The following is a 25,933-nucleotide window of genomic DNA, read 5'->3' as shown; positions in this document are numbered from 1 at the left end:
CATGGGAAATACTGTTTAATAAAAAATAACAGCCACGATAAAGGAAGGGAAATGTACAACTCTCGGAAAAGGGAAAAGCTAGAATATTAATACTGACAGTGAACACCCATTTAATACATTTCCATTCAAACTAAAACAGCACCTTATTTATAAAAGTCCTCAGATTAACCTGAAAGTTGATCTTTAAGGAGACCTGCTCTGCTTTCCTCATTTCCTGACGCACTGTTCTGATCATCGAGCTCATTAAACAAAGCAAACATTAACATAATGAGTTCAGGGTATGTACACGTTGGCCATTTCTACTGTTTGCTCTAATAAAGCCCCCTCAGGCTGCAAACACAGAAGCCCCACCCACCTGTAAACGCTTAACGAAGGGCAGCCAATCGTAATAAAGTTGGCTCAAAGGAAGCTAAAAGTGGCTTCAGACGGGATGAACTGAAGATCAGCGCTAATAAGAACGGTTCACTGGGAATAGTGCAATGTGACTGTTGAAACCAGTCCAAGATCAAATCTGAAAATGAGAAGAACAGGTCCGCTTAAAAGTCATTCCTGATTCATAAGGTCACTCCATATTTTTGTCCCAATTGTGTCCTATTATAAAGTAACTTCCCTTTATAAAATCCCAGAACAAACAATAGTTTAATCAGGAATTGGCATGGAAGCTCTCCCTCATCCTGAAATCTCAAATCTCCCTTCGAAAAATTAGTTTCCAGGGTCTTTTTTTAAAAAACATTTTGATACTATTCACACAACATGGCACCTGTTAGAAATTCATGTTTGTGGCATTTAACTCACATTTCTTGTATTTGTGCATCACAGACTGCAAACGACATCGATCGCTTCTATTTCAAAGCTCAGCTTTAGAAATGTTTTATATAAATGAGACAAATACACTTATCATCTAATATACTTATACACACACATGCACAACAGCAGAAAAAGAGCCCTCCATCCATTTAGGATGTGTGTAACACTGAATGTCTGGAAAGCAGCAGGAATATTAGCAGTACCTTTAAAATGAAGGAGGAAAAATAATACTTTTAAACACGATGAGCTGTATGAATGACTTCCAGAGTAATAGCTGAAAAAGCTGTAACATCTCAGAGAAATAGGCTTTTCTATACAAATATACTGTTTCAGGCACCTCGCTTTCATCATGTACTGGGGAGGTATATAGGTTAACTACATATCCGTACGGTGGCTCAAGTAGTTCAGTGACTTTTCTCTTTTTGTGTGGTTACCTGGTGAAACTACAAAACAATTGTGAAACATCATATGTGACAATAGAAACAAAACTTCAGTGGAGAGCTAAATATCAGATAAATGTATTCCAAAACATGTAAACTGTGTGATGATCTCATCATCAGAACTTGGATGTAATGAGCTGTGGGTGTAGCTCTGACTCAGACCATGTGCTCACCGACTGTATGAGTCGTCCTCTCTGACACTTGGAGTGACCAAACTTTACAAAGCGGAGCGTTTTCATCAGTATGATCCAAAATACGTCACTGAACTGGTGTTTATAGAGGTCCAAGCAGGGGGCTGTTTCCTCATAGACTTGTATAGGACCTGCAACCTTTGGTATCACCCCCTGGTGGCCATTAGAAAGAGTGCAGGTTTAAGGCACTTGTGTGTCTGCTTCACTTTTCAGACAAAGAAGCCACGCCCACCATTTATACCTGGTATGTTTTCAGCACAGAGCCTTCATCACAGCGTAAGAGCTACACACTGAAGTGGTGCTCCAGTTGCCCTGTGTCACGCACACCAACATCCCTCACTCTCCTCACGTCACACACCTGACAGACACTTCCAGTTCACCTTTAAACTCCAAATGCTCCCATCTCCTCCTTTCACACGTCAGAGCTGCTGCCCTGCATCGCCACGTTTTAGCGCAACACCTCCACCACCCCGGCATCTTCCTCGAGGCTCCAGGAGTCTTCCTCGTCGATTTTTATGAGCAGCACATTAGCAAAGAGAGAAAAGAACTCCGAGTCCAGACGCTGAACTTCTGCTGCTTTTCTGACTGAAAGTCAGTTATACACACACGCCAGCAGAAAGCGCACACAGCTGGGGCTTTAAACCAGTTATGAAAGAACAAGTCAAATTTTTACTGATCGAGCTCCATCGTGTACGATATTAAACCTAATAGAGCCACTGACACCACACAGTGATCACACAGGACGATGGCAGCCGCACCGAGCAGCTACATCCACACACTTCAAGCTGAGGTCACCGGTCATATGTCAAAGTCTGGAATGTGCTACTTTCTTTTTCCTTCCACAGTTTCTGGAATACATTTATTACTGACAACTGATTACTTGACTGAAGGATGTTGTCTCACTGATATATAAATCTAAAGCTGACATTCATGAACTTTCTCAGGAAACATGGATTTTAGAGGGCTGAAGTAAGAACAAGTAGGCCCTTTTAACCCAAACTGCCTGTGACTTTTTCCTATTATGTTTAGTTATAGTTCCACATCACTTTTTGTACTCTTTCTAAATAACTATAAACTAAACTAGATTTCTTCCTGCTTCAGTATGTTTCTGAGCTGTGAAGGAGCATAACTCCAGACTGTAAGCAGAAAGCAGAGCCCCGCTCCTTCAAGTTCTCACAATAACATTAACATATTTCCTGTGCTTTATAATACTGGGAGCACCTGTTATTAGGCGTGCATCACTCTGCACATCTAAGTCCAACCGTTTTCTCGTTATGGCTTCGTTAACAACATTTTCAAAGTGCAGAGCTCCTCTACATTAAAGTCTCTGTCAGATGGTGAATAGTCTGAACCTTCCACAGTTCATATCTCTTTGCTTGGGTACTTCCACCTGCTTACATACAGGTGACCTCAGCTTTCCCCTCGTCCTGCTCAAAGCCACCTTCCTCCATGTGGGATAGGGAGCTGGGGTACCCTCCTCCGAACACTGGGAATCCCCCGATGCCTCCCGCAGGCAGAGCAAGGGTGTCTGGAGGGTCGGGGCTGCTGGCTGCCCGACTCACAGAGTGACTGGACACAGACTGGAGACAGAGAGGGACACCAGTCAGAACCCATAACAGACCATGAAATGACACAGATGGACTACGATTTAAAATAAAAATCTAAAGACAGATTTTCTTGAGGGCGGCTCTGCAGACTGGCGACTGGAATAAATAAAGCAGCTTCATGAAAACTACACCTGGAATAGTTTGCAGGTAACTGCTGTTTTGTTTTTCTGCCCTCCTACGAGTTTGCAGTACTACTGCAGTGAACTCCGAGTAGTACCGACTTTCTCCACCACAGGGGGGACTTTAGCCACACAGAGGATATTCCTGCTTATCCAACAGAGCCATTTTTCATTCATCTTCATCGGGGTGATGCTGGTAATACAGGTCAGCTCTTTACTTCCACTAAACACTGCTGCTGTTCTCCAGTCACAACATTAAATAAAAGCAATGTATACTTTCTAAAGAAAACTAGCATGTTTAGAAGTGCTTTCTTGAAAATCCCAAAGAAAAAACTCTTCAGCTTAATGTGAGGAAGCTACGCTGAGAGGTGGAATTATGAAATGTTGGCATGGGTAAGGAAATTAAAGGGAAATTTGCATCCCTGCTGGCGTCTGAATTTACAACCTCCTCACACACACTGTAAACCAAACTGACTTTGGGAAAGCAGGAGCACAACACTGACATCGCTGAGTGCAGTGATGTCTATTCTAGCTCTGTTTCGGGTCTCCACCTGCACCTGAGAGACTTATTAGCAACTGAAGTTGCTTAACATCCCAACGTGTTCACCAGCTCGCCTCTTTCACTGCTGCACAAGGCTTTTGTAGGTCTATCCAACAGAGAACGCTGATGCCAGATGCAGATTAAAGACCATTTAAACATTTGCTTAACGTTCAGCTGCCTCATCATGTTTCTTGGCCACAGCGAATGTGGAAAAGGTCTCACCTGGTTCCTCGGCTGTCCGGCTGTCTCACCTCTGACCGGCCTCTGGAGGAATACAACATGCTTTGTGGCCAGATTCCCGTCACTGCACACATCAACGGGAGCATGGTCAGAAATGAAACTGAAAAACATGTTTCAGGAGAGAAAACATCTTCAAAGCATCTTCTTCTACCTGTCGTGCCGGATGATGGGTGTGGGCAGCACGCACGTGAGCAGCCAGCCAAACTCAGCCAGAGTGTGGAGGAGTGGCCCGTAATCTGTTTTCACATTGGAGTCCTGCAGGAGAGCAACGTGTCCAGATATAACAGAAGGGCTCAGAAAAAGCAACCTCTCTGGCTAAGAGCCAGCCGTGAGTCTCAGTAAACACCACTTCTGGCTTGATTCCATGTTAACATTTGATTATTTTAGAGCCGGTCATTAAGGGGAGCCTTTGAGAGCCGGTTGCTCCAAAGCACACCTGCTTTAGGGGGCCAGGATCTGGTCTCTCAGGAGTTCCTTGGAAATGCGATGTAGTTATGATGATTGGTCTATACTGAGGAATGAAAAGCTGGCAATGATATTGTTTAGAAATGCTGTGGGGGTTTTCTCTCTCCATGGAGACACTGATAAAGTGGACAGCTGAGCTCAGAGAGCTGTGAAAGAACGACTGGATTGTGCTTAGTAAACAAAGAGTGTTTGGGAGTATTTTAGAGCCAACAAACATGGAAGAAGCTGCACAATTCTTTGCCTCTAGTCACATCCTAAGTGTATAACACTTCACACTGGACCTCAGCTCTGCTCTAAGGTGTCATGTCAGGGTCCTCAACCAATAAGCACAGCAAAGGTCTCAAACCTGTGGCTCCTGAAACTATTTTATTTAACCAGTTACTAACCTATGGAATAAAAATGAAATCAGTGGAAGAAACTACAGAATTTAACAAAAGTTGATTTCAGTTTCCAGACCGGATTTGCTGTGATGCTTTTTCTTCACTTTCATGCCTAAATATGTTTTGTGGCTCTGTGCTTTGCTCTTAACCGATCCCTGGTGTAACTACACGGTGAGTTGTGCATTAATGGCATTATAAGTTTACCAAACGAATATTTGTAAAGACAGACAGCAAAAGTAACAACGTGGAATTATCGAGTCAGCCAATCCATCACTACAATGATTTCTATTGATTAGATAAATACTGTCATATGGTGTATAATGTGAGGAGGTATGAAGGTATAAAAAAAACCAGATGCCTCACCAGCCGACCAGCTTCAAACTCTTCAAACCGTCTATTTGACTTTCTAATTCTGTCCCAGGTGCTCACAATGTTAACCACACGTACACATACGGGTCATTTTTTATCTCAAACTGTGTTAAAAGCTACTAATGTTCAAAAAGAACTTTTTTTTGTCTTGTTTAAGCCTCACAGTTTAACCTAAGCTTGCTCTTAAAGAGTGGATAAAACATCTCTGTTCCACAAACATCTCTCCAAAAATCTCACTGACCTCGATGACGGTCCACTGCTCGACAACAATTGTGTCATTGGCAGGAGGAGACGTGCTTCTCTCCTCGTACACGAACAATCCCTCCAGCGATCGAGGCACCGGCTCGCCTGAAACACACAAACAGTGGCAGTGACACAAACGTCTGTTTGGAAGACACACGGTCACGTTTTTGTGGTGAAAACAGAAAAATTCATCTTCATATTTTTGTGTGGCATGGTTCTTATTGATAAAGTCACAGTTGTGGAACTCAAACTGCTCAGAGGGCGCTGGATGACATTACGCAAGTCAGCTTTGTGAATCAAGTGGTCTAACTGTGCAGTTTCACAGCTAAAAAGAGCAAACAACTAAATGCTGCTATGAAAACGTACAGAACAACAATCAAACATTTACCAGATTCTTGACCTTGTCTGGCAGCACATACATGATTCACACCGCTGCAGCTAGCCAAGTTTCAGCTGCTGGGGAAATGAGAGCGTCGCTGGGTTGATAATGACCCAGTTATTAGAAATAGGTTGAGAGTTCCCACGTGTTCATGTGTGAGAGGACAGCAGCGCGGAGGGTTCGTGTTGTAGTCCGTCTGTACAAACCTCTCCATCACCCTGCACCATCAGCGAGCTGCCTAATGCTCCCCGATTCATTAGGAAGAAGGATAACAAACCCAAGTTATCTGATTCTATGCACGCAGTAAAACGACTTAAAATAAATTCATAAAAGACTAGAAAGTATGACTCGAGTTTGCACAAAATAAACTGTGGCCAAAATGAAACACATGAAAAACATATGCGATCCATTTCTATCTCATAAAAAACCCAAAAACCAAAGACTGACATAAACACAAAAAAGTCACTTCCTGTTTTGGTTCCTTTCTCCCACTGCATCTATATTTGGAGCAGTCTTCCCGACTTTGGCGACCTCGCTTCCTGTTCATCTGCAGAGCACAGCTCTGCAGCTTCACTTGGACTTATTCAAGGTTATTGGGAGGCTCGTTGTTCCAGCGTTTTGGACAACGGGGGGTAGAGCAGGTCATCTACTGATCGGAAGGTTGGTGGTTCGATCCTGTGCTCTTCCTAGTCTGCATAACCCCAAGTTGCTCTCCGATGCATCCATCGGAGTATGAATGTGTGTGAATGTGGTTAGTAAGCACTTAAAAGCATAGAAGAATGGATGCCTGTGGCATGTTGTACAAAAAGCTTTGAGTACTCTGGGAGAGCAGAAAAGCTCTATACAAGAATCAGTCCACTTACAACGTGACACAGGTGGCTTTAGATCAGTGTGACACATTTCAAACTTGTTTTAGTCTTTTTAACATTTTTTTGACAACTCTGGTTTCATTTGTGGATTTCAAGCTGACGTCAGACTAGTTAAACATTTGGAACAGGTTCTGACTTTGGGCCCATTTTACAGTGTTGTTGGGCTGGACGTTAGAATCACAATCGTGTTTATTGGCCATGCAAACGCGCAGACACATACAAGTTACGTTAGATGGTGACTCTCAAGCACAGCAATGTCAATCACAACAATAAGTACACAACACACACACACACACACACACACACACACACACACACACACACGTGTGTGTGTATTGTGTATACATACACAAAGCTGTGTAAAGTTTAAGATTGGGTCTGAACTTGGTTTTGGACCATCTTATAACTTGTATTGGGCTGTGATGTTAAACAAATTGCTACACTTGTTTTGGACAAGGATGTGGAATGTTTTTATACCTAATCTTTGACTTGGTTTAGACTTGGATTGGCTTCTAGCTGTGGCTCTGGTTTGGGGTAGGGCTGGGCGATTTGACCCAAAATTCATATCTCGATATTTTTTAGCTGGGTGGCGATATAAGATATATATCTCGATATTTTTTTAAAGCCATAAGTTAAGAACAAAAAGAGTTCTTAGTCACACTGTGTCCCAGATGTCACACAGGCATTTTTATTTACATACAGCGTAGATTTACATGAAGAAATTACTCAAAAATAAATTATCAGCATTTATTAAACAATCATGCTCCATAAATAAAAGAAAACGATGTTGTTTTTGTGCATAACAAAAAGCTCATAATTGTGCAGTCAAAATGTAAACTAACAGACGCTGAGCATAATAACAAAGACAGATTTCACAGCTGCTCTGTTCCCAACTTCTACTGCGTGACTGACAGCCTTGAGTTTGAAATCCTCTTTGTAACCATGTCTCCGAACATGTGCCATTTATGGCCCTTATACACACACAATACGGTAATATTACGTCGAAGCACAGTACGTATCACTCCGCGAGGGTCCAGACTACAGTAGCCGTAATGCTCCGACAATCCATCAAGCGCTGCAGCTCCGTAGCTTACCAAAGTCGTAAAACCTTTTTGACAGATTGCCGTCACCTAAAATCGGTTCGCGGTCAGTAAGCACAACCAGAATTCATACATAAGGTGCGCTGTCGATTTTTGAGAAAATGAAAGGATTTTAGGCCGTGCAGCCCCTGTGGGCTGCATGTCGTTAGCGTGGTTAGCTCGCTAACACGTTGACGCCGTCCAGCCCCACAACTCGCTAACGGAGATTTGCCGTGTCCATCTGGTCGCTGCCTGCAGGTGAAGCTATGGGCGAGGGGGAGTTGTATTCAGTGAAGGAGAGGCGAGGCCGAGTAACGTTGCGTAGAGACAAAAGTGGACGAAAGAGAGGCAAACTTGTGGCTCCACAAGTATAATTATAACGTAACATAGACTATATCAAGGATATTGTCACATCTTATATCTTGTATGAAAATATATCGATATTTTTTAAAAACTCGGTATATCGCCCAGCCCTAGTTTGGGGCATAGTAGAATGGTTTGAAACTTGGTTTTGAACCTGACTTTTGGCTTGTTTCAAACTTGGCTTTGGTCTGGATGAGATTTTGCAATGACTTTGAAAGTTGGTGTTGGTTCTGAATCTGAATGGGTTTTAGACCATTTTCAAACTGTTTGAACAATACCTGTTGTCACCGGACAGCTGAGGTTTCTTCAGTCTTTTAGTTTTGGAATCATGACTAATGTTTTTAAGTGCTCAAGCCTGCAGAGGACAAACATACATGCACCGCTCCATGCTTGTTTAACATCCACCATCAGACCAACCTTTAGGTGTGTCCCAGTAAACAAAGGAGTCTACCAGAGACCAGCCTTTGCGATAGTAGGCGGCAGTCAGCTCCAACCAATCAGCCTCCAGAGCACTGACCACGTGGCCTTTCCTGGAAACACGCATGGAGAGTGCCCCCTGGTGGTACTGACAGCCCAGAGAGTCCAGAGGAGCACAGCCAGGAGCCCATGAGTGGAAGAAGACCAGCAACCTCAAATCTGGAAGGAGAAGGAGCAAAAGTATGACTCATTTTACCATTTTTCTTAAAAAAATAACATAAAATACAAGGTTCAAGGGTGAAATCTTCTCGACCATTTGACAGTCTAACACATAACACCATTATTGTCACCATGGATGTGAACCTGAGGTCACACAACCAGTCAGAAAGTCCCCACATGAATATCTTGTCTTACCGGGACTGTAGGTGTTGTCATCCAGCTCTCTGTCTCCAGGCAGTGTTTCAGGAGGTGTACGTGGAGGCGAGCGACAGGCCCTCTTTGGACTGTGCACCCGGCCATTGGTGATCCCACTCACCTGCTGGAGGACGGAGCCAATGAATCGAACCCCTCCCCGTGCACTGCTGTTCACCTACAGCAAAGATAAATACAGATTAAGAAGTTTAGATGAGGTGAATGCATTTTCCAACATTGCTTTCAAACATTTTTCAGCCATTAAAAGTATTTATTTATTGCTTTTATCATACATTGACCACTCATTATCTTGAATCCATTGAGGATGTCTTGATCGTAACATATATACTAAAAATCCCTTCTTTGATACTTTGATCTGACTAATGCACCGGTAAAGATGGCTGACCCTATCGATGAGTGCTCTGACAGTGTCAGCCGTCAGCGAGTCTCCAGGTAAAGGCCACTCCTCCACCCTCAGCACCGGCACGCTGTGATACATGGATGCTGTCTGCTTACTGAAATCACATAACAAAGATAAGTGTTAGACCCCAGGGAGACTTGTTCAGCAGAGTCCAGCTGTCACAGAGCTGCAGACACAAACAAATAAATCATTTACATGCTCAGCAGGCTGCTGCTACTGTAGTGATAAGAGTACGCACAGACCGTTGTAGCACCGTTTCAACATGAAGGTAAACGTTTCACTTTGTTCTCATCAGTATGAGGAGACAGCGACTCGATACGAGCATAACACCACAGTCTGCAGGAAAAAATCCCCCCACACAACTAACAGAAAAAAACAACACAACGCTCCACAAACCTATGTATTTTTCGGACCATAAGGCACATTAAGTGAAACAAAGCAGTCAGATAAGTCAAACTTTACTCAACTCATTCTTCTTGCTTCCTCCACTTCCGTACCATTGATTCATTAATGTTGAATTCTCTGGCAGCTGCTCTATTCCCATGTTGTTGCAGTATATTAATGACTAACCTCGTATTGTGGATGGATTATCTCAGTTGTTCTCGAGTGGAAAAAAGTTAGCGTTCATCCTCCAGCTTCACTGTGCTAATGTTATGCTAACATAGCTTTGTCGCTACGATCACGTAGCACATCCTTATATACCAGCTAGCCCAACTTCAGTAACGGACTAAAACATTTTTGACAGATTTTTGAGCGTCGTGTACCACATAAAATCGGTTCGAGGTCAGTAAGCACAACCAGAATTCATACATAGGTGCACCGGATTATAAGGCGCACTGTCAATTTTTGACAAAATTAAAGGATTTTAAGTGTGTCTTATAGTGCGGAAAACACGGCAATACAGTGGTCCCTCGCTATAATGTGGTTCACCTTTTGCGGCCTCACTGATTCGCAGATTTTTTTGGTGCAATTTTGCATTTTGTTTTGTTTTTTGTTTTGTTTTGTTTTACAGCACATTGTGTTCTGTGTCCCGATCAGCTGTAGACCATTGTCAATTAACCTCGTGCTGTGTCTCCTGTACAGTACAGAATGCGTTCAGCTTGTCAAATTTACATAAATCTTAGATCGCTACAGTGTGACTCTGAAGTGCTGCACTTTTTAAGTTTTCTCTCCAACAAACAACAATGTCGATGAAGCGTTTTGCACCGTCAAAGGCTCCTGCGGTAGCACCTAAAAGGCAGAAGAAGATGCTAACCATTGCACATAAACTGGGACTTCTGGACATGCCAAAGGAAGGTAGAAGTTACCATTCTACTTGCTTCCTCCACTTCCGTACCATTGATTCATTAATGTTGAATTCTCTGGCAGCTGCTCTATTCCCATGTTGTGGACCTGAAAACAGGGTTTGATCTTTGGTTTCCTTCTATAATACTGGACTTATTTTTCTACGAAGGTTTGAACTTTGAGAGTGTTTAAACAAGAGAGAAAAGTGTGAAAATGTTCGTGCCTCGTATTGGTTGATTTGTGCAACTTTACCGTCATGTTGCTAATAATCATGTTTATTTCCTCTGTGGTTGATTTTAGTCTCCTGGTATTTAGTCTGTTCGTGGTTGTTTTGTGTTGCTGGTAATCATTTTTAGACTCTTCTGGTTAGTTTGGCTTCCTTGGTGGCTGTTTTATGTTTCTCGGTTTCATGTTTAGTTTCTTTGTAGTTTTTTTCCGAATGGTAGTCGTGTTTAGTCTTGGAGGTTTTATTTCTCTTTGTAGTCAAGTCATGTTTATTCTGTTTGCGGTTGTTTCAGCTGTGTATGGTGATTCTGGGTCCCTTTGCGACTGTTGTGTGGGTATTGTGGTTTTGACCTTCCTGGCAGTGGGTTTTATATCTCTTTGTGGTGGTTTTGTCGCCCCCTTGGGTCCCTCAGCAGAGCCCAGTAGGCTTGAGAGATCAGACATACTCCATCCTCATTGGCTGCTGAGAGATCCCTGTTGTCAGGTGAATTTTAGCCAACAGAAACTGAACAGTAGTCAAACCAAAACACCGTCTCCTCTCTCTGCTAGCACGCAAGTCAGACCTCCTATCAGCAATCTGCATTAAATATGCAGCTGACTTCATTTATCTTTCATATACCTACTAGACAACATCATGGCAAAAGCTTTCTTTGACCATGACATACAAGAAAAAAAAAAATCAATAATAGGCCAGTTTTAAGATAAATTTGATGACGTTGGACTAGGACTGGCGTACCTGGGTCTAGGACGGGCCAGGATGGCGCGGTAGAGCAGGCTGAAGGGAAGCGAGCGAGTCCGACCCACAGACAGGATGATGGGGTGAAGTGCAGCCAAGAGGTAGCCTTGGGTGTAGTATGGCTGTAGGGCCTGAGGCAACTCAGACAGCGAGGACACATACTGGACTGTCGGACGGCTACCTGCACACACAGACATCATCTGCTCAGTTTTCAAACCTGCGCTCAGAGTTGAATGACACATCCGAAGACTTTGACACACAAACCATTTATTGATTATTCATAAATCAATCCAACTTTTATGACGTCTGAAAATGACATGTGACCACCGGCTCCATCAATCACCTTCCATGATCTACCATCAAATAAACACCTTTCCCCTTACGACTCTAAAGCCTTAAGGGGAAGAGATCCTTTCTGTTTTCATTTTATCCATTTGTGAGCCATCAGAGGTGTGAAGTGAGCAGAGAGAGCTGGAGAGTTTGTGAATGGCGGAGTCTTGTGCCATTTTTCCTAAAGTCCTGGCTGGAAATCCATGCGGCTATCACCATACTTCCTGTGTCCACAAAGAGCAACTGTTCAGAGGGGTTTGGCTACACGCCGTTTGTGCGCAGACACACACACACACACACACACACACACACACACACACACTGCATTCCAAGACTTTAAAGAACAATTTGCACATTTTGGACAAAGGATGATTAAAAACAAGGAAAGAAAAAGGACACAAATGATAAAGAGCAAGAGCCTTCAGAGCCTTACTCCTGTTTATACAGTCACATTGTGGAGATTCATTGTTTGTTCTGACAAAACTTCCACTAATTGAGCTTGACTGAGGGTTAGGGCATGTCAGCATCAACACAGCTTTGTGTGTTCTTCTCATTATTCTGTGTACAACTCATGTTGTGGGTGGGTACTGATGTTTAGGTAGAAAATTAATGTGGTTACAGTCTCCTGATGTCAACTCATCTTGTGTGTAACAGTATTACTAATCTTGCGAGATACAAGTTTACACAAACAATGTGGGGAATTCCCGTCTCCCTTACTGGGACAAACTCTGGATAAGACTTAAATTTAGGGAACAGAGTGAAAGACTGTACAGCAGCCTGTGAAGCGATGAAAACAAGACTGTGTGTGTGTGTGTGTGTGTGTGTGTGTGTGTGTGTGTGTGTGTGTGTGTGTGTGTGTGTGTGTAAAAGATGGCAAAAAAAGCATTCACCCCACATTCTCGTGAACAAACACCCAAGAGACCTGGGAGACCAGCATGCAGCTGACATCACTGCAGCCTCTGAATGAGCTGTCTGGCTGGCTCCCTTCATGAGAATGAAGACCACCAGAACCTCAATAAAACCAGTAAACACCAGGGTCGGGCGACTGCTGCAACAGTTTACAGGCATTCCTGTGGGCTTAAACCCCGCTTTCAATGCTTGAGGTGAATTTAAATTTAACACATGTTGCAGCTGCTGGAAAACAGTGATGCAGCTCTAAAGAGAACTTGTGCACAGGACAGCAGTCATGAAATGAAGTGAATCCAAGTACCTCAACACAGAGAAACTCACATAAAAAGTGGTAGTTTTCCTGGAATTTATGAAAAAAAGAAAGAAAAAAAATCAGACGTACATGATAAAAGTTAAATATCGCTGTTGTAGCGAGTAAATCCTCTATTTTGATGCTACTGGTTGCTACTTGTTTGTTAGTAGGCGTTGCTTTTACGTGCACTCAGTCACAGTTCACCGTGCCAAATCTTTGTTTTCATTTATATTCACGATATTTATATTCAGTCATTTATTTCTAGGGGTGGGTTTTGATAATTGATTTATCAATTAAAATTGATTCTGGCTTGGATAACGTGATATTGATTCATTAAAATCCTGAATCGATTTTTTAATATAAATTTATTTTGCCCGAAACGCCAGAATCTCAGGTTAAACCTCACAACAGTTCAACAACCAGCAAACAGCTAAAACAGTAAATGAGAGCAGAAACACGGATCCTGCACAAAGACGTAAACACAAAGCGTGGACCTGCCGATGGATCAGAATCAGTGAGATGTCGCCTTTCTCTCACCCGATGGCACGACACGGTCGAGGCTGAATGCCGACAGCTCGCTGATTCTGATCTGTCGGCAGGTCCGCGCTTTGTGTTTACGCCCTTTTTGCGCTGATTCTAAAGCTGTTAGTTTGATCTCTCTCCAAACAATATTGACCGAACCAGCAGCAAAAGAAGATCCAAACTACGCTTCACATAAACATCGTCATGGATTCCCTCCGACTTTTGCTGTTTTGCTTCCACCACACTTCATGCACAGCTCTCTCTCTCTCTCTGTACTTCAAGAACAGTTTCCCGTCTAAAAATCTGTTTTCTACATTATTCGCTTGCTTGTTACGCACAAGTCTACCGTTGTTTACAGCGCTGTCGGCCGCTGTTTTTTTTTTTCCCTTTTTCTTACTTCTGAAAAGAAAACCTAATTTCTGCCGTTCAACAGGCTTCTGAACAAATGTCAACTTTTTAAAATTATGCAAAATGCAAAACGCTCAGCTGTGTCTCTAATAAAACAGCTGTAATGTCAGAGGTAATGTTCATATGTTGATTAATGGTTTTCTTTCGTTTTTGATGTACTGCAGAATATTTTTATAAAATCCCAGGCCAGGAAAATCACCTTCATGTTTTTCTGTGTTTTATCTTCAGCTACTTTGACACAAAGGCATCTGCTGTGACGCTCACACCTTTGATAAAGTCTTGCGAGTGTCAGCTTCCTTTTTATAGATAGAAAAATATGTTAATGTACTGATCTGAATTATAATATTTCTGACTGTCTGAGGCAAAATTCTCCAGATTTAAATCAAATTGAATCGAATCTAATCGAATTGAATTGTGGATCGAATCGATTCGGGACCTTGTGATCGGAATCGAATTGATTCTAGAAATCAGTGACGATACCCAGCCCTATTTATTTCCTTTGCAATGCCCGTTTATCTTTCCATTTAAACAAAGACAATATTTAACCAGACTGAGCACAGCAGAAAACCGTTTGCCCCGTCTCATCAGCAAGACCTGAACAGAATTAACCTTGACCCTACATAACCTCATACCTGCCTGTCATAACAAGTGCATAAAATGAAATACAACCCCCTAGTGGTGATAAAGATAGGGGCACAAGAAAAATGACTCCTACACCAGTTATCTTCCTATACTACTGTTTTTATTAGCTCGTGGTTTGTTTGTTTTTTTAGACAAATATGAAATTGTAGCAGCTTTTGTTAATGCTTTTATTTAAAGGTAGCAATTTATCTTCGGTTCTTTAGGCTAATGTAGCAGCTAATGTTCAAAGGATTAGGCTAGTATATCAGCTAAAATTAACTTGTTTTACATGCTGTTAAATTGTTTAGGCTAACATAGCAGCTAATGTTATCTTGTTTAACATAATGTAGTACTTTATATTAGTGCCTTTATTTTAAGCTAGGAATGTGTCTTGTTTAAGCTAATTTTAGCTTGTTTAGGATCATGTCACATCTTATGTTAGCTTGTGTAGCGGAACATAGTGGTTTACATAGTTTGTTTAGGCTAATGACGCAGCTACTGTATCATGAAATGAGGCCTGTGATATAGAGTGGCCACATCAGAAAAACAGACCACCACAACTGGAGTTCAGTGCTCCCAGGACGTCTGTGTTAGCATCCAAATACACCTCTAAACAAGGCTTTTGTGACAGCCTTTTGCTCGTCTCCTCCCCCGTTTCAATCCTCACACCCCCTCCCATTCTGCTGCCACTTGGCCCATGGACCCGCACACTGAGGCCTCTGTTCAGTGGGGTATGGGAGAAAAAGGAGGAGGTGGTGGAGGGGATGAAGAAGGGAAGCTTAGAAAGGACGTGGTAAAAATGTAGAAGCCGTTCAAGAGGAGTTGAATAACAGGAGGGCACACAGAGGGGTGACAGAGCTGAGAGAAAGGGAGGTAAAGCCAAAGGGAGATGGAGGGGGGAGCGGGTTACAAGACGGATTTCACAAACCCATGTGTGAAGGTGTGAAAAAGGGAAAGCTGCCTAGCAACGAGGAGCAAATAAATGAAGAGCGACATCCACACTACGAACCTCAACACGTCTGTTTTTTCAAGTCCTTGTATCGTTTGTAGTCGAGGAATAAAAACGATCAGCAGGGAGAAAATCTAAGGTTCTGGAATTACAGAGCCAAAGCAAGTTACACTTTCTGCATTAATTTTAGAGAAATCTATAATACTGTAAAAGCAACAAATTAAGGTCACTTGAAGACTGTGTGCGTGTGATGGGGATTAACAAAGAGTTTGTTCCTTTATTAAAATGCCCATTTAATGGTATGCAACAATTCAACAAAATCAGCTGCCTCTGCGGTGAGTCGTCCACCCCGTGGATGAAGTTTCTTTCTCAGACCATTGTCTGATGTCCATGTCAGTGGGGAGTCTGTCTGACTGAGACACTCCCAGAGGAGACAGTGAATGACACCGAGGACCACCACATTAATGCTTTTGGCACATAAATACCACACAGGGAGAACAGGGACTAGTATGTTTTGAACTTTATTCTTATGTGAAGTTATTGTCCTCTATTAAACAGGGTTGGAGGGAATAAAAAAGACCCAGCATAGCATCACAATATGGCAAATAGGGATACCAAAATACTTAAAATACTCTGGGGCACTACAAACGAGAGGGTCACCTCATGCTCAGGGCTCATCATGAGCTGAGCCCAGCCAACACTGGGCACACTTAGCTGACAAAACTACCTCATGACTTCACACAAGTGAAGAAAGGAGAGCAACCTTTAGGTTAACTGCAGTCGCTCAGAGAGATTGTTGAAGGTTTGGACTTGGATAATAGTTTAACATGAATTTCTTTGTAGACAGACGACTGCTGTGTGATTTTTAATGATTTATCACAGTTAATTGATGTATTTCCAAAAACAGATTGCATGTTAACTTGACCCCATCCAGTTGCAGACTGATAGCAGACTGACTCCAAGTTATGGCAGGTTTTAGTAACAATGTTGGTGTGATTGATTGATCTCACTTTGAACCCCCCAAAAAAAAGAAATAGAAAAAAAAAAGAAAAAGAAATGTCATAACTTATTATTGAATAAAACTGATACTGACAGTTTAACTTTCAGGACATTATTAACCTTTTTTTTTTTTTTTAAAGATGATAAATTGCACGTGTTATTGAAAGATACTAAAAATCACAACAATATCATATTGTGAGCAAAGTATTGTCAAATGGTATCTTGGCTTGTCTGGTGATTCCCTCTTTTAAATGGATCGTAGATAGAGTCATTATCTTTAACGTATCTTTTTTTTTTTTTTTTTATACCAGCGTAGTCTCACAATTAATCTGTGTAGAAATGTCGGCCCCAAAAAAGGATGCTATTACAAAACAGTAATAGTAAAACACACATGCACAGAAGTCTCTATCGCTACATGTTTATTAATTAATTATTAACGCAAACAATATTAATTGACACATTTTAGTTTTCAAAGCCACTATCAGCTCATCTGCTTCAAATACGAATGCTGCTGGTGAGGAACAGTAACTGATCAGCAGGATCAAGAGGTGAATGCAAACCTCTAAGCTGTGATTATGGTACAAACAGTGTGTGTGTGTGTGTGTGTGTGTGTGTGTGTGTGTGTGTGTGTGTGTCTGCAGTCTCCTGCAGCAGACCTCATACCAGAAAAAAAGCGATCCAGGGCGTGTCTGAAATCAGTGGGTGCTGCACAAGTCCTGACATGATCACTGTTTGCCTAAAATCAGATCTGGATAAAAATGAGGAAAAGCCAAAACAGCTTGAATGAGCTCTTTAGTTGTTAACTCGCTTCATCAATTATAGGAAACAAATACCTCCAAACTGCTGAGCATTTGATGTCAGCTTCCTACACCATGTAATGTCTCCCGCTGGAGAGACCAGTCCACTGCTTCAAACACATCATGTAATAAAATGAGGCCCACAGATGGTTTCCTGTCATCATCTCCAGCTTTTTGAGTCAGGGGCAGATCTGAATACTAGAAAAGCAGCTTTCTGTTTCTCAGTTGACCAGTAAGCATGACTGCTGACTGTTGGCTGTTAACGTGCTCAATGCTAATGTTAGCTTTCCTAACATCAACCCCCCCCCCCCAAACAAACAAAAACAAAAAACACCAACAACACATGTACTTTCAATATGTATCATTTCAGATTATTCATGTCATTCATGGTTACATTTTTAGGTCTGCATTACCTTTCAGTGTCCTTGAAATCTCCTTCAAATTTAATACCTAAAACACAAACTTTAATCTGAAAGGATCTGTCGTGGACCTTTAAATACTAGGATTAGACTGAGATTACAGACAACTGCGCTACCCTCTGGAGATAATAAATAGACCTGGCAGGCAGAAACAGTAAACGCCTCATCACAACTGGGACAGTCATCTAAGGCTGAGGTCAGTCAAACCACTTCACAACCCAATCCTCTCTCAGAGGAAGGCGATTGAAATCACCGTCAGTCATGAATAAACATCACTCCAACCATCCTCCAGTTTATTGATGTGGTCCTCACGTCACCTTACATCACCATCTACTCCCTGATTTCCCTCAGTCCTGTTCAGTTGTTGCACAAAGCTAGTCCATGAGCAGGGAAATACAGGACAAGGCTATTCTTCTGTCAACACTGCTTCTAGCCTGTACAGGAGTAACTCACTTGTTACAAGAACAAACAGGAGTTTGAAGGAGCATGCTACACAGGAACCTATAAAGCTACCTGGCATTTTTATATGAGACAAACAAACATAAGAAAACAAACTGTGCGGAAAACTGCTTCAAAAAGCGAAGGTAACACCAGCAATCTGTTGGGACGTTTAAAACGTTTTTAGAAAGTTTCATTTACAGATGGAAATTCTGCATTTTAGTGTGAAAGCTACCAAAAACAGACGGGAGATGCTGCAAGTTTGTTGGCATAACATGATCGGGATGCTCAGTGCTGTCCGGATGTAAGATGCACTGTGAGCAGTTTGCTATGAAAAGATCAATAACTACAAAGACTCAGCTCGACATGCTTTCTTTCCCCTACAGAAACAGAATATGCATACCATATATGAGATATATATATATATATCCCTCCGCTAGTGATAACCTCAGGAAGCATTAGCCATTAGGCACTTTGATGTACTGCCTCGGGCTCCAGGCCCCAAGTCCAGTCTCCTCTCAAAGTGGAATCAGGCCAAGCTGACTGGGAGCACTGGGAGATACATGATGGGTGTGTGAGTGTGTGATCGCCACTACGTGTCCCAGAAATGCTTCACTGCTTCAAGGAGAGGTGATGATGTCCTTGAACAAGGGGTAGAATTTCATTTATTTATTTAACACACACCAATTAGTTAAACTGCAGGAATGTCTTAAAGACATAAAGACCTGGATGGCCGCTAACTTTCTGCTTCTTAATTCAGATAAAACTGAGGTTATTGTACTCGGCCCTGAAAAGCTTAGAAATATGGTATCTAAGCAGATTCTTAATCTGGATGGCATTACCTTGGCCTCCAGTAACGCTGTGAGGAAACTTGGAGTCATTTTTGACCAGGACATGTCCTTCAACGCACATATTAAACAAATATGTAAGACTGCTTTCTTCCATTTGCGCAACATCTCTAAAATTAGAAATATCCTGTCTCAGAGTGACGCTGAAAAACTAGTTCATGCATTTATTACTTCCAGGCTGGACTACTGTAATTCATTATTATCAGGATGTCCAAAAAACTCACTGAAAAGCCTTCAACTAATCCAAAATGCTGCAGCAAGAGTACTGACAGGGACTAGAAAGAGAGAGCATATTTCTCCTGTTTTGGCTTCCCTTCATTGGCTTCCTGTTAAGTCCAGAATTGAATTCAAAATCCTGCTCCTCACATACAAGGTGTTAAATAATCAGGCCCCATCTTATCTTAATGACCTTGTAGTACCATATCACCCTATTAGAGCACTTCGCTCTCGCTCTGCAGGCCTACTTGTTGTTCCTAGAGTATTTAAAAGTAGAATGGGAGGGAGAGCCTTCAGTTTTCAGGCCCCTCCTCTGTGGAACCAGCTTCCAGTTTGGATTTGGGAGACAGACACTATCTCTACTTTTAAGATCAGGCTTAAAACTTTCCTTTTTGCTAAAGCATATAGTTAGGGCTGGACCAGGTGACCCTGAATCCTCCCTTAGTTATGCTGCAATACACGTAGGCTGCCGGGGGATTCCCATGATGCATTGAGTTTTTCCTTTCCAGTCACCTTTCTCACTCACTATGTATTAATAGACCTCTCTGCATTGAATCATATCTGTTATTAACCTCTGTCTCTCGTCCACAGCATGTCTTTTATCCTGTCTTCCTTCTCTCACCCCAACCGGTCGCAGCAGATGGCCCCGCCCCTCCCTGAGCCTGGTTCTGCCGGAGGTTTCTTCCTGTTAAAAGGGAGTTTTTCCTTCCCACTGTCGCCAAAGTGCTTGCTCATAGGGGGTCATATGATTGTTGGGTTTTTCTCTGTATCTATGAAGCGCCTTGAGGCGACTTTTGTTGTGATTTGGCGCTATATAAATTAAATTGAATTGAATTTATGAAATCCAGTTGTGATCCTACTTAAAAAAATAATAATCTAAAGATTTTCATACATATTTAGTGGATTTTGTTTCCCTCAAAAAGGCCCTCTGAGCCAAGGACAGGACCCTTTAACAATGAGGTCTTGTTTTCCCAGCACAGGCACCACACTCACCCTCTCTGCTCTGTTCAGTGAGAAAGCAGTGAGGCTGAGCTAACAACAACGAGCAAAGCTCTTAAACCCAAAATGTGACATTTGGGTTGTTCAGAATACTGTTGAGTCAGTTCAGTTTTACTTATATAGCACCAGTTCAGGACAACAGCTGTGTCAAGGTGATTTTACATAGTAAGGACCCAACTACCCGCCTCCACCATACAGCTTTGTAATGTGTCACTTCCTGTTTGCCAGTGAGACACCAATGGCTCATCCTTATTCAGGATGAGCCAAATTACTGACAAACTAATTAAATGAATAAACAGTATTCTGGGCAAAATGAGAAATGTTACATTTAAATATTTTTATAACTGGATGAGAGCCGACTTGCTCACTGCCCCACAATCTCACTAGTGCACTTCACTGTGGAATGTTTCCTATGTTTGCATATTACATTTCTCAACATTTGGCATAATACTGGACAAACAACACAATTTTTAGAGGTACTAACAAAAATCTACCTAAATATTAAACAAACATAAAGATACCCAGCGATTCAACTGCTTACCTCTGTATATTGTGTATTTTATTTTATATATATATATGCACACACACACACACACACACACACACACACACACACACACACACACACACACACACACACACACACACACACGTATATATATATACATATTTGGTATACATATTCAGTAAAGCGCATACATTCTTATATTTGTACATATATTTATCCTCATAATTCTCAGATTCTTATTGTATTTTGCACACCTCTGTTGCTTGTGAAGCTTGCACACAAGAATTTCACTCACATGTGCTGTCCCAGTGTACCAGCACATGTGATGTGACAATAGAAGTGATTTGATTTGATGTGTTTCATAAATAAATATGCACAGGCATACAGTTCAACCTGACCTCTGGTGGCTGTAAGACATCTGCAGGCCAGGTGCTCATCAGGAATGTTAGTCATGCTCTCAAACATTAAACCTACATAAAATCTGTCCTTAAAAACAATCCAACTGAAATCTGATCACCAGCCAGTAAATGTGGTGCACATTTGGTGGCACAGATTGGCTTTTTGAGGATCATTTTCGTGGCTCATTTGGCAAGAAAAAATCCAACTGACTAAACCACTACAGACCCCCCCCCCCCCCCTTTTTTTTTAATACACAAAATCATAAAATGGGGAGATTAACAGTCTGTACTAGACCTTCACAGACTGGAATCATTCCAGTTTATCTTTAGCTGTGCCAATTATGGAGCTTCACACTCAGCAAGAGATATTTGCACATTTCAAGTGAGATTCCATGACACGGATCCAAGAATACAGGAAGCCTGAACATTAATGTGCTATTCTCACACTTAACTCACAAAAGAAAAGAAGCCCCCTTCAGACAAACAGTCATAAACATGCAGCGCTTCTGAGCCTCGTGTCGAGGTTTGATAGAGATATAAGTGACCGAGATTTACAGGATAACTTCAGATTGTTTATTAATACTCTTATTGTCATTTAAGCCCACTAGCCCTGGTGTGATCCATCACTTTGCTGCTGAGCACAAATTAATTTTGTGTTACAGAAATGAATCCACTGTGAAGCAAGGACTCCTCACAAAGCTCATTATTGTTGTAACTCGTGTGAACCAGAGTTTGTCTAAAGTAGATCTATGACTCACACACACTCTGTCTAAAATACTGTATTTATAAGTGTGTCTGAGGGCAAAACCCATGACTGCCCGCTCATGACTGGCTCAGAGAACCAGAAGATTTAAAATAATTTTCCACAGTGGGTCATGAACCCACTGCTGGTGGGTCATACACAGAGCTGTCAACAAGAAAAATTCCCATGGCAACATTAAAGATTCCACAGAACATATAGAACAATCCAACGAACCTGTTACTTTTATTCACCCATATGTTATGTAGTATCTAAAGTATACTAATAAAGTTAATCACCATCTGAACTACTTTTTAGAACCGTTCCTTAAATACAAGTACCAATAACATGCTACGAAAACACCTCACTACAAGTCAGACTGTGTATTATTAGTAAAGTGCAGTTAACCCTTTAAAGCCGGTCAGAGCGGACACGCTCCATTTTGCGTAACTATTTTTAAATCCCGGTAGTACTGCAGCCACGTAAGCTAGCGCAATAATTTTTTTTGCATATGAAACCGGAGGAGTTGTACTTACATCTTATGCCATCAGCTTGTCCTAGGTCACAGTTTCCTTCCACATATAGCTTTGCAAAAACTGCATAAAAAGCACTTGCAGCAACAAAAACATAATATTCCAGAAACACGCTTTGCCGATCCGATCAGCTGTTCATAACACTTCCTACGTCCATCAGCGTGAACTATCGCATGTCCGCCATTACCTGCCCGAAACCGGAAGTGATGTCATTTTGCGGAAATGTACGGTAGTTTTTTTTTTACCATCGGGGCCTCATGAGCCTATACTTGTGTTTTTAAGAGTTATGTTTGACTTTATGACTTTCTGTGTCGTTTCTGGGATGCTTAGGACTCATATTGCACAGCTGGAAATAGTTTATTTTGATGCATATGCTGTTATTTTGCAAATTTGCAGTATAATATTTATTTTCGTTTTTCCTGCAGTATATGAAAATTGGTATATTTCAAAAATAAAACCATGAAGACACTTAAAATAAATTTCCTGTGGTGGGAAACTAGTTTGTGCAACTTTTTTGTATTTACAGTTTTGAGGGATAAGCCTCTTAAATTTCTCTAACTAGAAATATATGTTAAAAAAACAAAAACGATTTTAAATTTTTTTGTAGTTTATTGCACTTTTTTGCAATTTATGTGATTACTATGCACTTAATGCATGCATATTATTAAAATTCGGGCTATAATGGTTGTATTGATGTATAGCAACTTGAAATGATCCCAAAAATGGCTCCACAGCAGGTAAAAATATAATATAAGCTCTGGCAGACTTGGTTCTATGGTAGGTCTTAAAGGGTTAAAGTAAAAGTAATGATTCTGATGAACAAATGTTCAATCAGTGTTATACGGATCAATATTACTGCTGCAGATGTTTAAGGCTGTGTTCAGATATTATGGTTAACTGTCACTATCTAAGGCAGGAGTTAAAATCTTAATGAAACATTAAGGTGGCATATTAGCAAAAAACAAAACAAAAAAAATCCTATACTTAGCCACTAATTTTATAATACATTTCACCAAAACTACTACTGTTACTACTACTACAAAAATAACAAAGATTATAATAGTAACTATAATAGTGCAGAGAAATCTGCAGCTTTATCAGTCAATAATGACAGCTCAGACAATGGTAGCTTCTACTGCTACCTTCTTGCAGACAGCACAACAGGAGCACTTTGCTCCCCTGACCTCCTCTAACTTTGGCCGCAGTACTTCTCCCCCAATTCATCATTGTGCTGGCCTGACGTTTACGTGCTCAGCTCCCATTCAGAACTTAATCACCATTTCCTTCCAAATAGGTCACAGTGAAAACAGCCAGTCGGGAGACCAGATGAAGGGATTAGCCTTGAAAAACAGCAACCTTCGCATATGTTCAAATGAAACTCCACATCAGAGCAGGTGGTGTTGTTTACTCTGGAAGGATGCTGCATTTAACTGCATAAGAAGGTACGTCAATCTGTGTGTCCGTGTGTTTGCTGAGGTAACAAGTGACTAGCAAAGGCAGGGAGGAGGGCACAAAAACAAAAAAACTTTGGTGACCTATTTCATGATAGGCTAGGCAAACAGCCCTGTTACCAGGAGAAACCAAGAGTTAGATGCTAACTCATTACATGTATGCTAAACACTTGAAAGTAAACTAACAGGTCATTTCCTTTTTTTCTAAAACAGTGATCTGGACATCAGATGCTTCCTGTCTGGCTGTAAGGTGCTTTTATTACACTTTTCCCCGGGGAATAACAAACTACAGTATCATAACGTTTGCTATTTATGGTTATTTTAGGGCCAAATAAACAAGAGGAATGCTTGAATTAGAAAAAGGAACACTTTCAGGCTTTTGTTAAGAGGAAACGGGAAAGAACCTGAACTATTTGTTCAGCTGAAGGGTCCATTAAAATTAGCAACAATGGTTTACTTTGAGGCCAGTGTAAGAGGTACCAGAAGCAAACTAGAGATGCAACTGCAACTGAATTAGGTGGACTTGTCTTATCTAAGCAACAGCCCCAAAAATATGCACTTTATACATTTATAAAACAGAGGAGAATACAAAAAACAGCCAAATGTTTAGTCCTTTTAATTTGAAAAACTGACAACAAGCCTACAGCTACAACAGCTGACCAAAAATGTTCAATCAACATTTTGAATAATCAAATCACTGCCTCAGAACATCTCACAGCATACTTGATTGTAAGGCTGGGAGATTAGCTAAAAATTAACCTCTTCAGATCCTCTAACCGATATAATCTGCCCGTGTTGATTGCTGTTATTGGTTTTAAATTCTGTTAATACTTCCCCATTGTATCTTGTCACATGACTCTGCCCTGTCCAGCCTGTGACATGGTGACAGGAGGAAAAGTCAATCACCGAGCAGACACTAATACTACTACTACTAATAATAATAATAATAATGATAATAATAATAATAATAAAAAACAATAATAATACAATGATATTTTTGTTTGTTTTTAAGTTGCTTCATTTGTTCTGAGCATCAGGTTAAGAATCCACCAAAACTGTTGCCATCCATTTGCTGTCAATCAATTGATTAATCAACTAATCGTTTTAACTTTGAAGCACTTGGAAAATGTTAAAAGTTAAATGTAAAATTTTTCTCATGAATCATTTGCTGTATAAAACAGTAAACATGTTCCAATATCAGTATAAACAATAAGATTACGCAAATAGATTTCTGATAAGACAAAGAAAACCTGCTATGTGCTCATGAATATGATGTTGCAACACAAAAAGCGACGGACTATCAGAAACTGTTAGTGGGTCATTTTCTGTCAGTCCGTTTATCTTTGCTGTAGTTTGTATTCAGAGTGTGAAGCAACAGAGGATGAATATCATCGTTATAAGAAATATGTGCAGCTCTAAAACACTGATGGGACATCTTCAAACAAGACATTTTCTGTCAGCTAATCGATTGATGGATTAAATATGCCACACGCCTACCTTCCAAGCTGAAGTCTAGCAGTACATACTCGTACACGGTGTCTGTTTTGGTCTCCACCTGCGGTCTCTTCAAGGTGGAGTAGATTTTCCCGGGGCTGCTATCCTCCGGGTCTTCTAGTTTTCGCAAGCCGCAGCCCATGGTCTCCAAGGCGGGGACTGGCGTTACTGTGGTGGGAGCACCGGAGGAGACTCAGCCTGTCTTTAGCTCGCAACTTCAACTGGACCGCCCCATCCCGCCTCGGTCCACGCTGTTGATTCCTTGGAATTTATTTTGAATTTCCACTGAAAAATAGCAGGAAAGGCTTTTGCTCGGTGGTTTTAAGAAAAGAAGTGGAAAAAAGCCCGAGAGATGACTTCGTAAAGCGGCTAATGCTTAAAGAGTACGCCGCTGAAGTGGCTGCACGTCAGGAGCGTGAAGAGGAGGAGCGCGAACCTTGGAGAAAAGTTTCCCTCTACAAACAAGTTAGCAAAAAG

The 25,933-nt window shown here is 41.4% G+C and overlaps 1 protein-coding gene and 1 long non-coding RNA gene across 2 annotated transcripts in view; both read right to left on the bottom strand.

The window, feature by feature from the left end:
• The window catches only part of LOC309690544, a 130,600-nt gene that overhangs the window by 30,682 nt on the left and 73,985 nt on the right, over nt 1–25,933 (bottom strand). The gene's annotated exons all lie outside the window — the stretch shown is intronic.
• Nucleotides 3–25,933, bottom strand: rftn2 (raftlin family member 2). Its single transcript, XM_082507629.1, has 9 exons — nt 25,460–25,933; nt 11,587–11,767; nt 9,327–9,435; nt 8,924–9,098; nt 8,510–8,728; nt 5,401–5,507; nt 4,097–4,200; nt 3,928–4,009; nt 3–3,018 (listed from the first exon to the last, which is right to left on the bottom strand). The coding sequence occupies exons 1-9, from the start codon at nt 25,596–25,598 to the stop codon at nt 2,833–2,835; spliced, it is 1,302 nt and encodes a 433-aa protein (XP_082363755.1). The 5' UTR covers nt 25,599–25,933; the 3' UTR covers nt 3–2,832.

Source organism: Aulonocara stuartgranti (assembly GCF_965226115.1).
Source record: "Aulonocara stuartgranti genome assembly, chromosome: 16".
Taxonomy (NCBI): Eukaryota; Metazoa; Chordata; class Actinopteri; order Cichliformes; family Cichlidae; genus Aulonocara; species Aulonocara stuartgranti.
The sequence above is the reverse complement of the archived record's forward strand: the minus strand, read 5'-3'. Positions and strand labels throughout refer to the sequence as shown.

Excerpts from the sequence above, each read along its gene's own strand:
- rftn2 (XM_082507629.1), bottom strand. The coding sequence starts at position 25,598 with ATGGGCTGCGGCTTGCGAAAACTAGAAGACCCGGAGGATAGCAGCCCC. Across the intron at positions 5,508-8,509 it reads TTACTGGGACACACCTAAAG|GCGAGCCGGTGCCTCGATCG; the intron begins GTTGGTCTGATG and ends TGTGTGTTTCAG. Across the intron at positions 4,201-5,400 it reads AGCAGTGGACCGTCATCGAG|GACTCCAATGTGAAAACAGA; the intron begins GTCAGTGAGATT and ends GCTCTCCTGCAG.